This window comes from Rhinolophus hipposideros, assembly GCF_964194185.1.
Source record: "Rhinolophus hipposideros genome assembly, chromosome: 1".
Classification (NCBI taxonomy): domain Eukaryota; kingdom Metazoa; phylum Chordata; class Mammalia; order Chiroptera; family Rhinolophidae; genus Rhinolophus; species Rhinolophus hipposideros.
In genome coordinates, this window is record NC_138047.1 from 54,351,705 (window position 1) to 54,370,600 (window position 18,896).

The following is an 18,896-nucleotide window of genomic DNA, read 5'->3' on the forward strand; positions in this document are numbered from 1 at the left end:
ATTACACTATCCCTGGGCAAGAAAGAAGAGTCTTACAGGGAAATCAACGATATTTTTCTTTTTCTTCCATTTTTTAAAATGGGGGTGGGAAGGAGGAATTAAATTAAAAGGTCAGCAGCAATCCCTCTCCTGGGTATCTACCCAAAGAATTTGAAATCATTTATACATAAAGACATGTGTGTTCCAGTGTTCACTGCAGCTTTGTTTACGGTAGCCAAGACATGGAAACAACCAAAATGTCCTTCGATAGATGAATGGATAAAGTTGTGGTATATATACACAATGGAATACTATTCGGCGTTAAGGAAAGATGATATAGGAACATTTGTGACAACATGGATGGACCTTGAGAGTATAATGCTAAGCGAAATAAGTCAGACAGAAAAAGCAGAGAACCCTATGATTTCACTGATATGTGGTATATAAACCAAAAACAACAAAAGAACAAGACAAACAAATGAGAAGCAAAAACTCATAGACACAGACAATAGTTTAGTGGTTACCAGAGGGTAAGGGGGGTGGGGGGAGGGAAATGAGGGTAAGGGGGATCAAATATATGGTGATGGAAAGAGAACTGACTCTGGGTGGTGAACACAACAATGGGATTTATAGATGATGTAATACAGAATTGTACACCTGAAATTATGTAATTTCATTAACAATTGTCACCCCAATAAGTAAATTTTTTTTTAAAAATTAAAAGGTCAGTTTTTTTTATTGCTCCTAATTGCAATCACTGTATCTTTTTGAATTTTGAAATACTCCCATCACCTTACTTTGCAGTAATAATCCTCGTTTCACAAGTTCTTAAAAGAGCTCTTAGGAGGCTTCAGTGAACTTTGAATTGTTCTAATTTCAGCACAGTTTGGAGGCCAAGAAGCTAAGTGCAGCCTTGCAAAATAGGAGTGATGGCTTTTCATAACTGGAACTAACATCAGACTTGCTCTGTTTGATCTGGTCTGCACATTTGAGCATTTAGGGTCATAATTCTATCTTCACAATAGTAAAAAGTGGTAGAGAAATGCACTGATAAGTATACTAATTATGCCATAAAGGATTCCAGGAGCAAGGAGATGGGTGTGTGAGTGTCCATAAGTGTAGAAGCTCTGAAATGCTGCAATATGGTCAATCTGTGCAGACACACCAAGCTATGGTCTTAGTCTCTATGTGAGCATTGAACCTCATTGGTGCTCTTTTAGAAATTTAGACATCAAATGGGGACATGGATGTCTGCTGTAGCCCTCTCCCACCCAAAACTTTTGGTAGACTGATTTGCTTCTTAGATCTACTCCAATTCCTTTGGTGGAAGGGGTAATGCCAAGAACAATATACAAAAGCCATTCCTCAGAGACATGAAAAATAAAAGGAAAAATTGCAAAATAATCTACAACTAATAAATCTCCAAAAATCTGGGGCAGTTCCATCAGTTTTGAGACCTAAGTCCACAAGAGATGGGCGCCAGTCCCGGGCAGTACATTTGGAGAGGACTATACCTTGGTGCACATGGTGTCTAGTGGTACATGAGTGGACGGGGCTAAGTAAACAGCTCATGGTCATGTGGCCAATCATGGTGGAACCACACTTGAATCCATATATTTAGTCTCCAGATTTCAGATGCTCTTTCCAAAGTGTTTCAGAGTCTTATTTATTTGTTGAAGTAGCAAATAATTTCCCAGTGGCCCTAAAGAGTAAATGGGGTCCCTAACACCAGCATCAGTGCTAAAAATGTCACTTTAACTATAGGGAACAAGAGCTCAATTGATTCTTGGCATTTCTTAGGTGAAATAAAACTGAAGTCTATATACATTATTAGTCCAAAGCTCATACAAGAAGAGTGTTGTTCTTCAAAGTAGTAATCGTTGGAAGCAGTATGGTTATTCTTACAAGGTTGCATGCTTAAAGTTTTGTTGTTTTTTTTAACTGCCCATTAATAGTTGCTTTTGGAACTAGATTTCAAATTACATAATAAAACATTCATGTTACTTTATAATTGCACCTGATTAATTCTACGTACAAAAAATACTGTTACCTATGAGACTTGACCTTATTTTTACACCTAACTTGACTTTATTCTATACAAGGATAAAAATTGGACACACTTCCCAATGAGAAATTTTAAAAAATGCTTTGATTTGATAGCATCATTCAAATTAGTGCATCTCCTACCAAGATGACCCTTTTGAAGTTGACACTACTGATACAGCAATGTGATTCTGGTTTATTTAAAAACCAACCACATTACTTTGTAGTAACCCTTGAATAAAACATCCTGAGTCTCCCAATAACTTGGAAATGGAAGAAAGAGGAGCCAGAACATATAAAAGAAAAAAAATAGCTGTCAGGAGATTTTAAATCCCCTACCCCTGCAAACAACAGCAGCAGCAGTAACAGATTGGTGTTGTTATTGAAAAGATAATCAAATATCACTGTGGACTGTTCTTTGACTTCCAAACCAGCCAAAAGGTTTTAATAAATATTGACCATTTACCTCACCTCACCTAGCATGAAAAGCATTTTGATAAGAAGTAAGAGCCTGGGTTTTGTTCTAGCTCTGACTACTACGCAGAAGGATCTGAATGAGTACACCTCTTGATTTTCTTTCCTGTGCCTTTCCTCCTTCCCAGGCAGCATTGCCGCCATTACGGTGACCGTCATTGCCGTGGTGTTGTTGGTGTTTGGAGTTGCAGCATATCTGAAGATCAGGTGAGAGGCCCCTTACTCTTGTTTATGAAGAAAAGAATTCCATTTTGTTGGGCTCCAGGCTAAAAGCTGTTTTGCTGAGTGCTTATTTATCAATAAGTGTCTTAGCTTTCAGAAATACTGGCAGGGAAGTGAAAATGGCTGGTGTGCTCCTCACTGGACAGGAATAGATGGTACAGTATCTGAACCTTGGCAAAGCAGAAGAAGTAAGCTGAAATACACAGTGTGATGATGTAATGGGATGAGAGTGAACCTGGAGTCAGGAGACTGAGGCCTCGGCTCTCTGCCCTCAACTCACCTCATCACCGTGAGGAAGCCACATGTCTCCCGACCCTCAGTGTTCTCATCTGTGAAATGGGGTGGGCTCCATGGCTCCTAAATACTGAAGTTCTGAACACGGATGTATAGATATATATCCAGTCTGTAAGGACGTTTCCACTGGTACTAAAGCAAAATGTTGAAAATATAAAGAAAGCATAGCATTTTCTATAAAATTGTTTTTTTCCCCCTTGAGATTATGTCCTTACATTTTTGGTTTTAAAATATCTTTTGTTATGGAATGAAGGTGATCACAGATGGTAACTGAGTTGTTACTTTTTACAGCCAAATAGAAAGTTGCAATACTCTGTGAGCCTGCACTTCTGTTGTCTACTGCTGTATGAAATCCCAAAGTCTCAAAACCACATTATTCACACTAAATATCCTTTCAGCTGTAAAATGCCAAATGGCGAGTGACAGTATTATTTGCCAGTCTGTGCAGTGCCCGTAAAAAGGGACAGAAGGGCACGTGCCACTGTGATGAGCATAGCCACTCCCTGACCGCCAACACATTCTCCTCCCAACAGCGGGAGCCATCTTTACAGAAGCTCCTCTGACCCTGTCACTCTCTCCCTTAAAAGCCCCAGTGGCTTCTCCAGGCACTTAGAATTATAATAAATCCTATCCTCTCAGGTTGGCCCTTGAGCTCATTCATGGACCCATTCCTGCCTGCCTCTTCTCACTCATCACATTTGTCTTTCCTTCTTAACCACTGAGCTGCAGTCACACTGTCTTTCTAGCCAATTCTTAGAATATGCCAGGTTCTTTATCTCTTTAGGCCCTTCACTTTTCTTGGTCCCTCTCCCTGAAATGCTTTTCTTCTAATTTTTCCTCATGCATGGCTTTCATATCTCTCCAGGAGACTTCCCTTCCAGTTTGGTGCCCATTATTTATTCTCTTACTTTCATCCTGGCTGTTACCACTATCTATTATTTGATTTGATTTTTATATATTAGTTTGTTTGTTTATTGGTTCTTTCTCTGACAAAAATGTAAGATCCATGAGGACCCAGACTTTATCTATGAACTCAGTGGTGGGCACAAAGCAGATGCTCTATAAACTGAAGGAGTGAATAACGTGGCATAAGAATACACAGTCACTCAGGCACTGCCATGCAGACACACACATACATTCCTGACGTCTCTTCCCTGCAGCTGTGTTTCTTTTTCAGGAGGCGTGTGCACACCCTCTCCTTCCCTCCTGTCCTGGTTCCCCATATGTGGCTCATGTATTTAATTTCTCATCTCTGTGCACACATATCCTGTGCTACCCTCTCTCCTCACCCTCTTTCATCTCCTCTAGTCACCCCAGCCCAGCCCAACACCCACTAGGGAACACTTCCCTCTTATCTCCTTCCATCTTTTATTCTAAATGTGCACCAAATCAATCTAATGATGGTGTCGAGTATAAGAGCGCCCTGTAATATCACCTGTATCTAAGGTACAAAGAACAGGAAAGCCAGGTTTCGAAGAGAAATTGGAATTAAAAGGCCAGTGCTACCTGTGTTTGAAAGCCTTTTAGCAAAGCATCCATAAGTCTCCTTCATATTAAAAAAAAAATCTTCATTAAGTCTATATTTCCTTGAGCAGCAAAGTTAATTTTGTGAATTATATCTTACTGAGTGGTATTATTTTTCATCTGGTTTAATTACTAGTTCATCACTGAGGATACGTTATATTTTTATTCTGAGTTAAATTGGCTTTTATGAACTAGTCTTGGAACCTCATTCCCACGTCATAACAAAGTTTGTCTTTGCATGAAGGCGGAGGTTGCTCAAAAAGGGGCCTTATGCATTAATTTAGAGTCATTTTGGAATCACCAATGATGAGTTTCTGAAGGGCTATCACCAAAAATATGACTTCCTCTGCAGTGTGGCTTGAAATAGAAATTCTTCCCTCTTACCACATACTTGCCAAAAATGATATTGAAATAACCTGAAGACTCCTCTTGACTTCAGGCAAGAATTCAAGTTTCCCATCTCCAACCTACCACTGACTATAGACAGGCAGTGATTAAGAATTCAGACTCCACAGGTAGGGAGACGTGGGTTTGAAGCCCAGCTCCTCCACTTTGTAGCTGGTTCTGGTGTGACCCGAGCCTCTTATGGAGCCTCACTAACCCTAACTTCCCTACCCTGTAAAATGAGGGCCATAATTTTAACTACTTGGTAGCATTGCTGTGAGGATTAACGGACACTGCTTCCCAAGTACATAGCCCTGCCATCATCATCAAGGTGGTCAACAGGAAGGGACTCCAATAGTAGGACGGTTGCTTGATGATCGTTATGGAGCATTACCCATGTGCCACCCTTCTAAGCATGGGGATCACATCAGTGATGAGACACAGTCCTGCCACCACAGAACTTACTGTGTGTGGAAAATTCTGTTAGCAGGCCATTAAAATTGGTTCTAATGAGTGCTGATTAAAATTGTGTAACATTTTATTTAAAAATTTGAAACTATATTTTCTTCAGGCATTCTCAACTTTGGATAAATTCGGGGAGAGATTCAATTGAATTAGTCATGGTTTCTCTCCCCCATATAGGTCTTCCCTCTAAAATGCAGAAAGGCCCCCTGTTGTGTAAGTATAAGGTTGCTAGTTATCTTTGGCACTACAAATTTAGGGATGGATAAAGTGATCAGACCCCTGTTTGGAAACCCCCGAAGGAAAACCCCTTTCTGCTGCTTTATTAATTATTTTGGCAAAATGGTAACATAAGGAAGTTAATAGTTCTCATGAATCTTAAGGCTGTGCTAAAACCCCCTCAAGGGTTATTTTCCCAGATTCTTGGAAAGCCCCATCAAAAGTACATTTGGCTCAATTGAAAAGTGTGTGTGTGTGTGTGTGTGTGTGTGTGTGTGTGTGTGTGTGAGAGAGAGAGAGAGAGAGAGAGAGAGAGAGAGAGAGTCAGAGACAGAGACAGAAAGATAGGGAGAGAGAGAAAAAGACAGAGAGAATGTGTGATATGTGTGTGTATACCTAAGGCTAGGTTTTACCTTGGCTGGAAATTTATTTCGTGCCTATCATCCCAGATTTCTGAGAACAATATCATGATAAGAGGCCTGTTGTCTATGGTCTTTTAGCTCACTTGGCTGGAGTAGCAAACAATTGGCTAAAATCATAGCCCGTGAGTGAAGCATTAGCTTCTGGCCTAAAACCTGGGTCCCTGCAAATCTACTTGAACAGATAGCCTCACAACCAGAAAAAGGGCACAACTTACAAGCTCTGCTAACAGTAGCTCAGTAGTTTCACCAAGTTTGCTGAAGGCATCGATTGGTAAACTCATTAGCCATCTTTTTAACACTCCTATTCTGTGGGGACAGTGACACCTGCCTGGAGAACCATATCTTTCTGAGACCTAAGCTACTACTGAATGTGGCTTCCAGGGCTCTCCTCTATTATTTATCGACCCCCCCATTTTAGCCAGCAGCAGCGTGGTGAGGAGGGAGGAATGTGGGCTTTGCGGTCAGGTTCTACTTCCTAGTTGGTGGCCTTGGATAAATTATAAGCTCCCTGATCTTTAATTTCTTCATCTGCAAAAGCAGAACTAATACTACCTACATTTCAAGCTTATTTCGAAGATGAAGTAATGAATGGAGAGTACCTGCAGAGACCAGATGGCTTGGTGGTTAAGAATATGTACTCTGGAGCAAGTATATGAATCATTCTGCGCGCAGTTTCATTTATAAAATGGCACTATACGAATACCTAATTCAGGATTGTCATGAGAATTAAATTATGATACAGATAAACATTCAGTGCCGAGTATGAGATGAGGATGATAGAAGCACTAACTCTTGTTATTGTTGTAATTGTTCTTGTTAAAACAATGCTTACTGCTTAGGGGCTTAGAAAAATGGTAGCTGCCAACAATCCCATTCGGTAGGCACCAGGGATTCAAAAGACAGGGGAGTTGTAGGAAGAGGAGAAAGATGGCACAGTAGCTCAGTTTTCTCTTGTTCCATTTTGGCAGTTTCTAAATGCCTGTGAGGTTGCATGCATGTTGTATGTCCATAAAGAGAAACTATCTCTGAGTAGCTTTTATTCCAGGGCTTGTTTGCAACTTTAAAAGAAAGCAACGGCCTTGCCTGCCTCTTGTAGAAAGGTGTCTTTAATTAGTGATGATTGAAGAATGAGGTAAGTCGGTTTTGTCTAAATTGGCTAAAAACAGTTCAGCCACAAGATAATCCCCTGTGCAGGAGACCATATCTGCTATCACCAGCAATGTGGATGCTGCTATAATTAGGTGTGCTGGTAACCCAGGCAGACAACACGGCTGTTCCCTTCACAAAAATAAATGTGATATTGATTTATAGACACAACAGGGCCTGGAACTGAAGGCATCTCGTTAGAAGTCACCTGTTTTGCTTCAAGTCTTCTAGTGATTATATTTATACAACTGGATTCCTTCTGGTTGTTGTTAGGTTTACAGAGTAGGCCCAGCCAGACCTAAAGTCTAAGATCTAGAATTTGTGATCTACACCTTTGGCATTCTGTAGGTCTAGGTGACTTGATTCCTTACCTCAGTGGTCATCAAATTTTAATGTGCATAGGAATCAATGGGAGAGCTTATTAAAAACAGTTTGCTGGGTCTCATCTCCACAGGTTCTGCTTCCGTAGGTCACGGTAGGGCATTTCTCTGCAACTCACAGATGGTGCCACTGTGCTGGTCCAAGAACCATACTTTGAGTAACCTGCTCTATCTTCATCTCCTAACACTCCAAATGCACACTTCACTGCAGTTTCCCAGATAGGTTGCCCTACTGTTTCATGCCGCTGTCACTTTCAACATGCTGATCCCTCTGTTGGACATGTTTGATTCACCTCTTTTGGGTGATTTATAAACACAGTAACTTGGAATCTGATACCAAGTTGTCTAACTCAAAAGAGACCCTCTCCAGAAGTCTCCTCCACATCGTCTTCGTGGTGGGGAAGTGCTTGCTGCACATACATCCTTTGTACCACTCTCTTCCCTGTACTAGAATCATTTTGTTTTCTGGCAGTCCCCTCTACTTGCAAGATATAAAGCCCCTGACAGTACTGGCATATAATAGTAGCTTTATAAACAATTGTTGCCTAAGTGAATGATTCTGGGTAGGAAAGTTTAGGGTGTGGAAGGAGTATTCGTTTCTTCCAAATCAGGAGAAACCAGGTTTAGAAAAGGGGAAGCCATGGGAATCTGTTAAACCACACACTCAAACTAGTTACCTTGTGACTCTGAATTTGTTCACAATAGACAAGTGTTCCAATGAGGCCTGTTTTGTGAGGAGTGTCTGCCAGGATGATATCTGGCAGATAATTTTGAAAAGGAAAATAAACAAATTTTATCTGCCCCTTCAAAGTAAAGGTGATTAGTGAAAGATAAGTTTGAAGGTAACTGCTTTTTAAAAGAAACCCAGACTATGTAAAGAGCACTTTGAAAATGAATGTTTGGAAATATTTCCATCACAGGGATTTTGGTAGAAAGAAGACAGAACTGATAGAATCCTGAATTTTGATACTCATTCTGCCACTAACTTGCTATGGTAACTGTGGACAAATAAAATCACCCCTAATTGTCACAGTTCCTTCACTTCAAAATCGCAGCTTACAATGTCAATTTCTTAGTCTTGACAAATGTGTCATAGTTATGTAAGATGTTAACATAAAGGGAAGCTGGGTAAAGGGCATGTAGGAATTTATCTTTGCAGTTTTTCTATAAATCTAAAATCATTCTAATATAAAAAGTTTACTTTTAAATAATTATAATTCAATAGCTACCATACAGATGTGTTGTCTTCTCCTGCCCCAGAGCCTTTGCACCTGCTATTCTCTCTGTGTGTAGGGTATATTCGATGTGGCTCATCCACATCTCTTTTATGTGTCTGCTCAAATGTCATCTTAGTGAGACTTTCCCTGATCACCATATTCAAAATTACAATCGCCACCTCCCATTTGGAATTCCTCGCTGCCCCTTCCCTGCTTTATTTTCCTCCCTTGCATTTATTACCATCTGCCATATTATTTTTCATGTCTGATTTATTGTGTCTATCCCCACAAGAATGTAAGCTCCCTTAGGACAAGGGTTTTGGTCTGTTGTTCACTAAAGTATCCCCCAGGCATCAGAATAGAGTCTGATAGACGGTAAGTTTTCAATGAATTGTTAAATGAAAGGAGCCAGACACGGAAATGACATTCAGAGAAAGAAAGCCACCAATGAAAACAAAACAAGGATACAATGACAGCTGCACCAATCTAGCTTTGCTAATGGATGATACGCGTCAAAGGCTTAATTACTAATGACTAATAAGCTACAAGTTCAGCTGTGTTTTCCCAGCACTAAGCCATATCTTATTCGTCTTTATATCCCTCCTTCTTAGTACATCATAAGCACTAATAATTCAATAGAAAAGACTCACTTGACTAAAGAGGAGAGGATTTGGGGAAGAAAAGTAATAAATGTGGAGCCTTAATGGGGAACTGGGTTGACCCTTATAAAGGAGGTGTTCTCTAAAATAGTTTTGTTTCAACACAAGGAAAGTAAAATCTCATTCATTTTTAAAGACAATTGAGTTCCATTAAGTACTGATGCCAGTTGTCTTAAAATAGGTACCATTTTGCAGGGGTGGAGAAGGCCTCAAAGCACAGTGTCAACACCACATCTACCAGTTGTCATCAGCAAAGCATCACCGATTGGGGAGAGGACGAGTGGGGAGGGCTGCTTCCTATTCAAGCCAAAGCACTTGAGAAGGATGCAATGAGGCAAGGGCTTAACACGAATCATTCTCTATCCTGTCCCCTCTGGCCCTGCATTTAGCTCACTAAGCCATGTAATACAATAGAATAGTATCAACAGTAATCCCAGTGCCACTGATTAACAGGGACTCTGAGCACTGTGCTGAGTGCTAGCAAGCCACATCATCACGTGGGGGACATTTAGCTGTAATTCTCTGTCCTCTTTCTATATTTAAAGTCAAAATGGTGGCTTTGACCCTTTGTGTTCTTTAATAAGATATTTTCACTTTTTCACAATGAATTTCACAAGCCATACTTCCCTCTGCTGGCATCGACCAAGCAAACTCCATACATAATATTTATGTCCTACTGAAGTATGCAATTATCAAACATGTATAAGAGAACCATTGCATCAAGAGCGATGTACTAGATGTTCAGAAAATAAGAAACATAAGACATAGTCTGCCCCTAAGAGGTTTACCATCTAAGGGGAGCCAAGGGACAGCAAGTAGAAACAGAGTTATGTTGGATGGGTGCCAGTCTTAACTAAGAAATTGAGTAAAAAAAACTGCTTTGACCTGACAATGACATCATTCATACAAATTGCTGTTCAGAATGAAATTAGATGAAGCAGTGTTACATTATAGATATGGGAGACCTAGGTTTTAGTACCAGCTGTACCGCTAAATCACATGGGCAGTCATCTAGATTCCTTGAGACCCACCTTCCTTTTCTTGGGAATGGGAGTTTTTCACCTCTTAGACTCCACAAATGCCAATCTGAAAACCTACCCAATTTCCATCTAAAACATGCCATGATTTAAGACATTTTGACTTAGAGAGTTTAAAGTGATCAATAATAATCCTCCCCTTCTCTCTTTCCTTCTCTCTTTCCTTCTCTCTCTCTCTCTCTCTCTCTCTCTCTCTCTCTCTCTCTACACACACATACAAACACACACACAAATGTGTTTGTCTTACTCTTTCTGTAATATGATAGGGTTTATCCAAATCTGGCTTGAATCCCAGCACACCCAATTCTTCTTGTTTAGACTCATTAATATAATAAAAAGTCCTACGGATTCAATACATTCCCAAATATGATTTATCTATATCTCTGGCTTTGGTTTCCTCATTTATCAGTATTTCTCTCAACTCACTGTTCATTCAAATGAGAAGGCAAAGGAAAGTGAAAGATCCATCATTTTCCTTTATTTTACTAGTGTTTGTGTAAGTAGACATCTCTTCTAATACAGCAGATTCAGGTACAGCTCTGATCAAATAGTCTTGTATAGAATAACCATTATCAGTAAAATCTGATGTCCAGAAGATTTTTAATCTTCTAACCTCACTCCAGCATGATAATTTCTAAAATTCAAATAACAATAATATAAGAAGCTTGTTTTATAACTGTGCCTGGCCCATCATTTCAGGACTTCCTGGTGGGCGGGGGAGGCTCATTTTTCACTGTCTTTTTTTACTACTTGCACATTTGTCATGTGTTTGTATTGTTTTATTATAATAAAAATTGAAAAGCAATATTGGCCAACACTTATTGTGTATTTACTATGTGCCAAGCCTTTCATATGTATTACCTCATTTAATCCTCCGAACAACTCTAGCACAATTTTTTTTAACATTCTTCATTTCATAGATGAAGAAATGGGGCATTAAAAACACATTCAAGGACATACATCTATTGTCCCTACTGATATGGGAATAAAATTATATGATAGACATAAAAATGCTGTGAGAAGTTAAATAACCGTACAAAGGTGAGGCAGGAATGCCCTATCAATAAAGGAACATGCTTTATAGGTAGATGTTGGCCAGGTTTACAACACTAGGTCATGCTGAAATTTAGGCCTGGCTCCAGTCTTGTAATCCCCAGGTTTTTACTTGTTCATTCTATGGCTTCCATTTCTCAACCATCCTGTTGAAGGATTTGATTGGAATTGGAGGTTTTAAACATGGGGAGGGGGTGTGTTGGTGATGAATGACGGGTGACCCCATTTACCAAAACTGCTTCCCCATTCCTGTCAGTGATAAGATCAGTGGTGTATTATTTGTGATCTCTTGCCTTCTCACACCTGCAGAAATGAATATGGACCTTTAGAGAACACAAAACATATTGTGGAACATCCTCAAGTTTCCAGGTGTATAGATTGGGTCAGCTGAGCCTGCCTTCAGGACAGAAATCAGGATTTTGAAGGCTAAGAGTTTGAAACCAGTACATCAAAGGTCTGATTCTTTTCAGCCGATTATCCCTCTTCAAATAGCTCGCAAAAGGAAATAAGCTTCAGAGTGACAACAATTATTTTAGCAACAGATATAAGTATAGCAAATGCTTTCTGTGCCTCTCAGATTGTATTTTCATTTTGTTTAATTTTCATATCTAGTTGAGACAAAAATTAGGGGGGTTAGGCATGTTTATCTGTACTATATATAACATAGCTGATTTCCAGTGGCAAGGTGTAATAATTCACACGCTAGTGTGAACCTCAAAGGCGTCACATGCTCATTTTGTAGAATTTTCCCAATCTTGTCATTGGTTTTAGTCTTTAAATGCCCATAATCCTTTCCAGGAAGATTCCATCTTGTGAACAGAATGGCTTTCCAGGATGTATTTTTTTTCCCAAACACTGTTTCTTCCACCAACATTTATTCTATTTATTGAGGACTTACTGGCAACTGGATATTCTCCTAGGTGTTGGAGATAGAGCTAAGAACAAACAAAACAGGCAAATAATCCATACTTATACCGTGTTTCCCTGAAAATAAGACCTAGCCAGACAATCAGCTCTAATGAGTCTTTTGGAGCAAAAATTACTGTAAGACATGGTCTTATTTTACTATAATATAAGACCAGGTCTAATAATATAATATAATATAATATAATATAATATAATATAATATATAATATATAATAACAGGTCTTACATTAATTTTTGCTTTAAAAGATGCATTATAGCTGATTGGCTAGGTCTTGTTTTCGGAGAAACATGGTAATCTAGTTAGGGGAGAGAGGCAATAACAAAGTAAATTATATAGTATGTTGGAAGGTGATGAGTACTAGGAGAAAAATTATGCACGCACTACTGGAGGCAAGGGAGTTGCAAGTTTAAATAGAGGTCTTAAGGAAGGGCTCACTGAGGAAGTGACATTTGTGCAAAGGCTTGAAGGATATGATCTGGAGGACAACTGTTCCAAGCTGAGGGAACAGGAAATGCAAAGGCCCTGAGGCAAGAGTGTGCCAGGCATGAAGAGGAAGAGCAAGGAGGTCAGTATGGTTGGAGCAGAAGGACTGAGAGAAACTGGAATAGTAGCTGATGTGCTCAGAAAAATAACAGGGGCCAGATCCTGTTGGGCTTTGCAAACCATTGTAATGACTTTGGCTTTTTACTCTGTGTGAGATGAGGAGCAACTCAAAGGTTTTGAACTGAGGAGTGATAACAGTCTGACTTGTTTATTAAAGAAATATTACTTGTGGAACAGGTTCCCAGAATAACCCACCAAAGCCTGTTAAACCCATATTACCATTGAACTAAGGTGCTAATCAGACTCTAAGACGCTCCGCTCAAAGCACTGGATTTAGATCTAGGGGGTGTTGACTCGTAGCTCAATTGGGTGACTTTGAGCATGGCAATCAACATCTCTGAGCCACATTTCTGCATTGGAGAAATAATGATAAACAATACCCGCCCCCTGGCTTTATTTTGAGGGTCAAGTAGAAAGGGAACATAGAAACACTCTGTGGATTGTAAAACACTGTGTAAATGCCAGGAAGGGTGGTGAGAGCAACAGTAGCTATGGTTATCTCATTATTATTTCAGGGAAAATTAAGTTCAGGACCTAAGTCAAAAATGCCAGGACTGCAACCTGCCCTTTCCCATTACTTCTTATTAAATAGACATGGAAATAGGGCCTCCTCCTTCTCCAGCGGTAGAGGGCAAGGAGAGAGAGTCAGGACCCTGCTGATCTCAAAAGCAGGTGCCATTCAGACTTCCAGCCCATCCGTCATTCATAAGTTACAGGGTGCTTGTGGACGGGGCCTCCACAGTTGGTGGATCTGTTGCCAAGAGGTCGTCCTAGTGAAGAATCATGGCTTACCCCTCATAGGCCCTGTGAGCCTACCCCGTTCCGGTTGCAGGCCATTAGGCTTCCCTCAGATGGGCAACTTCTCCAAATAACCACAACCCTCTTCTCTCCCACCAGGCATTCCTCGTATGGAAGACTTCTGGATGATCACGATTATGGGTCCTGGGGAAACTACAACAACCCTCTGTACGACGACTCTTAACAAAGGAGCATGGCCTGGGATGAGGAATAACTGCTCTTTATTTATAAGTGCTTATCCAGTAGAATTAATAACAAATACCTGATGCGCATTGAGCGACAATCTTAAGCCCTGTTTTGTTGGTTTGGTTGTCTTGTTTTCCTCTCTCTCCTCTGGCTGCTACAATTTACCCTTTCTGGTACAAAAAGAACTATTATTTAAAGGTGAGTGGAGGCGGATTTGCAGCTAAAATGGGCCAACCTTGAGGTGGTGGGGCCAGACCACCTCGATGGAGGCTTCTGTACCCACCACAACACCCACTGCAAGAAGGACTGAGGAAGAGGAATTGAGTTATTTTGTTGGGGGTTACTTTTAGGGGAGCTTTTTGTTTGTGGTATTTCTTAAACACTTATTTAGGAAATTACATTAAATCTCAATGAGGGGAAAGAAAATGAGTACTGGGAGGATTTCACCCTGCAGGTGAGGAAGTAGGGGTTTCTCAGATTCCTTTTAAATCTCTATTCAGCTGGTTGTGTCTGACAAGATGCCTGCGCGGCTCTACAAGCTGGATCCCAGCTCTTAGCTGCCTAATTAATGAAAGAGGAAACTAGAAAGTGCCCAGGAGGTGGCCTGCAGGCCGCAGAGCAAAGTAGCAGATTGCTGTCAGATCTCAGCGTATCCTCTATCTGTTCTCCCCTCCCGGCCACCGAAGACTATGAGATGAGCTTAGTTAGAGAAGAGAAAGGGAGAAGCTGGTGGAGGGAGTGTACAGTAGAAGGATAGAGGAAGGAGGGAGCTGACACGCACTGAGTACCTCATTAGGAAAAGTGAGAATCAGCTCTCAATAACTGTCAGAGGCATCCACCGCTTGGAGGAGCCCATAGAATCCTTGCTTTACACCCACAAAGCAACTGGTTCACTGCCTTACTGTCTGTTGGATAATGGCTGTAAACTGTTTTTGAAAAAAAAAAATTTTTTTTAAGGTACTAGTCTATCTGCAGGGCTCAGTAAGGCATTTCAGATACCGTGATTAATCCATGTATTCTTCCCATACATTTACCTTACTAATTCTGCCCTTTAATAAATGAAAACTCCTGGTTACATAGTCTTAAAATCCTGCATAATGAATTTTGAAAAAAAAAACTGATCATTTTTGCAGGTATCCATTTATTGGAATGGTTCTCAACCAGCAGGCAGTCTTGCAACCCCTCAAACTCCCCACACCCAGGACATCTGAAAATGTCTGGTAACATTTTTTATTATCGCAACTTGGGGATGTTAATTGTGGGCAGAGGTTATGAATATGCTAAACATCCTACAATGCACAGAATAGCCCACTATAACAAAGAATTATCTGGCCCAAAATGTCAATAGTGCTGAGTTTGAGAAACCCTAATATTACAATGCCCATTGTGACAGAACAAGACACTCCCAGTTTTTAATTAAATAAAATGATTTGTTAAATTTTTATCCTTTTTAATTTGTTGTCTGATGGGTTGTTTGGGGCATGCATGGTTGCCTTTTTATTTCTTTGTGTGTTCTAGCTAACTTTATTTCATGGCTATATCTCTGTCCTCTTATACCTAACACCTGATATTAGCAACTTGGCATTTGATGTCTTGATTTCATGGCACAGAAAACATGCATTGGGTCTTGTTTCAAAATGGGTTATATTGTCTGACAATGTCATAAAGAACTTGACACTGGTCAATTTTTATTTTTGAACTTGGACCTGCTGCCACTACTCTGTTTCCAGAAACTTGACTCTCAGCTCATCCTATCACTCGTTGCGACCCAGCCAAGTACTGACATGTAAACCACCATTGCCGTGTTGTCCTAAACCTTCTAATGTCAAAGACACCAGTATCTGGGCCATTTCCACAAACCTGCCATCCCACACTCTGAAAAGAATTTATTCCTAAACTCCTTAAGTATCAAAGGAAAAGGAGCAACCGCCAGAAGTATTTTACAACAGGAGTGGGTAGGTAACAAGGGGTGGAATTCGGATATCTCTGATTATTTAAAACAAACAAACAACAAAAACAAAAATGGACATTCTCAGAAAAAAAAACAGTCAAGAATGACTAGCGATGTTCCCTCTGGCCGAGGTTGGCCTAAATAATTGTCCCTCTTCCCTGCCCTCACTCCCTGCATAGGCTTTCATTTTGGCAAAGGACGATTCAATACAAACAGGACATTCCATATATCTGTTTCTCCCTCTATCAAAAACGCTTTGGGAAAATGTCCATGAAACGCCTTTGACGAGGTGCACTTCTGGACATTGCTTCCGTCGTAACTACTGGGTCAGAGGGACCAGCCTCTTCCCACGTTATATTGACCAATGAGTACAAGCCATGGATTCCGCCAGCGGCTTTCCTTACCGAAGGTTCCAATTGTACAAGAGCACTTGATGCGCTTGTGCTCTTATTAAATTCCAAATCCTTATGGTAAAGGGAGGGATCTGGACCTCAAGCAAACCTGTTCAGCAATGTGACAGTTTCCCACGAACACTCTAACACTCCTTGTTATGTGAGTATAAAATACCAGTGGGTGGAACCTTATTTTGCCACATGCATTTTTCCTATTTTTGAGTTGGCCAAAGGATTTTAGCAATTGAATTCAACAAACACTGCTACACACACAGATACACCTCTGAAATAGATGCGGATAATTGATAATCTTTACCTCAGGGAGTCTGTCCACCTCAACCCAAGGGAAATAGCTCCAATGGATTTAAACCACATACCATCCAGGGACAGGACTAGTGAAAGCATCAGAGGGAATGTCAGAGCAGGAGGGAGGCAAGCAGCCTCTTCTAGACTATAGTTTGTTTGCAAATGATGAAACAGTGAAATTAAATTGTTTTCTTGTTCTGGGGCCCCAGTGAAGTCTCCTGCCCTTCCTGGACATCTGTGTTGTCGTTTCGTAAATGGGGGTGATGCTTTCTTATTGGCTTCACCCATGCTACCTCACAAATGTGTTGTGAGGGTTAATGAAATCACATGTACAGTGTTTTCAGTTTCTGCAGAAAAATATTTATAGACATTTTAAGTACTTTACGTATTACATAGATACGTAAGCGATCTCCGTTACTTGTTTGTTGTTATATCAGTGTGTTGTTTTTATTGAAATCTATAAAAAGACAGCTGTGTCGTAACTACACCAGACAGCTGCTACAGCTTTAGGCTACCCCCCAGTGCAGCTGACTGACTGAGGGTTAGCTGTGCCTGGGACCACAAAGTTTAGTTGCCATCTCCATAGGATGGCCCTGGACATGGGTCTCGCAGGCTTGAGTTAGAATCTAGGAGGTAGGGTAGCACAGTATGGATACCTAAGCACTAACAGAAACAGACTCCTGGCCTTTATCATCCTGGGGTCTGCTGAGTTCTTTGTGGAGTTGATTTTGGTTTGATGGCATCTGTTTGCCCTTTATCTTGCTTGCAAGGGTGCATGGTCCAATCCCTTGCATCTGGGAAATGGATTTTGCAACTGGGCCAGATACAGATTTGCACATTGATTCACCTTATTTGCCTTTAACCTCCTTTTTGGCAAATGAATGTACCATTTCAACTTAGATTTTAAAGTACTAGTTGCTATCAGTAATAATGCTAACCAAGAGACCAATGCCAGATTGCTTTCTTGGGGTGACAGTTTCCCACAAACACTCTAACACTCCTTGTTGTGTTAGTATAAAATACCAATGGGTAGAACCTTATTTTTCCACATGCATTTTTTCAATTTTTGAGTTGGTCAAAGGATTTTAGCAATTGAATTCAACAAACATTCAACAAAAATCAGCTGGCATTCTTCAAAGATGGAAAGTCGTGCAACTTCTTTGATATTTAATGTAATTGTATCTACATTTGTTGTAAGATGTATTGCATACCAATTATAATTATATCAATTAAAGTTGTTAAAAGCTTGTGTCCAACAGTGGTGATTCACATGTTGAAATGTTTTGTTATTCAAGCCATTTAGCCCAGTACTGCTTATATTAAGTAGCCCTGGCTTGTTTTTACAGAAAATCTATCCCAATCAATAAATAATATTTTCTGCAGATCAGGAAGATTTCTCTGATCTTGAAAAACAATTGAAGAGTATCAGAAATGAAGAAATTTTACAAGCAGTAATTTTAGTCTTACTTAAACACCATGCCTTACAAAATAGATGTAAAAATAAACACTTCAATTGGATAAATAGATGATGGTGCACAATCAAGTCACATGAAAGTATGTTGGCATGAGCAGTGCTTTTAGCAGTCCTTGGTTTGTTCTTCTGCAAAAAATTGCACTCAGCATACCCATCCTTACCTGACAGTTAAACGGCAAGCAATATCAATCATCCAAAATATAATTTCAATACCCAGAAACTAACCAAAGATTATTCTGATTCTGAAGGAAACAGCAACAACAAAGCCACACATTATGCAACATAGGAGACGAATGGAAGCTTCTGCAAACTAGGGTTCAGTGGTTTCATGTTGTATGTAAAATGAAGGTCCAATTTAATAAGTTTAGGTACCTGGCTTCCAGGGACACAGCATGGAGGATTGGCTGCGAAGAATCAAGATGGGGAATGAGGAGCAAGCATGGAACAGACACTTTCCACTGATTATTCAGTCATTTCTTGAGGCCCTGCCGTGAACACGAAAGCAAGTAAGATTCCATTATTCCAAGCTTGCCTACACAGGATTGGTCAGAAAGCACTTTAATGGTGCATAAAAAGAAAAGGCTTAATAATACATAGTGTTTACATATTGTGAGCTCTTGGGTCCAAATCAATTTTTTCCCCAATATTATAGCTTTCCCAAGTCAGACTATAACCTGTTTCAATTATGTAGTAACCTATTTACAATCTATTGCTCTCCTGAAATTCCATAGTACTAACCAGCT

General features: G+C 40.1%; 1 protein-coding gene across 1 annotated transcript in view; it reads left to right on the plus strand.

The window, feature by feature from the left end:
- The window catches only part of PARM1 (prostate androgen-regulated mucin-like protein 1), a 97,842-nt gene extending 79,909 nt beyond the window's left edge, over positions 1-17,933 (plus strand). The window contains exons 3-4 of the mRNA XM_081061740.1: positions 2,625-2,703; positions 13,944-17,933. Of these exons, the coding sequence (XP_080917866.1) occupies positions 2,625-2,703; positions 13,944-14,028 (164 nt within the window). The 3' untranslated portion in view covers positions 14,029-17,933. The remainder of the gene's footprint in view (positions 1-2,624; positions 2,704-13,943) is intronic.
- Positions 17,934-18,896: the final 963 nt, after the last annotated feature.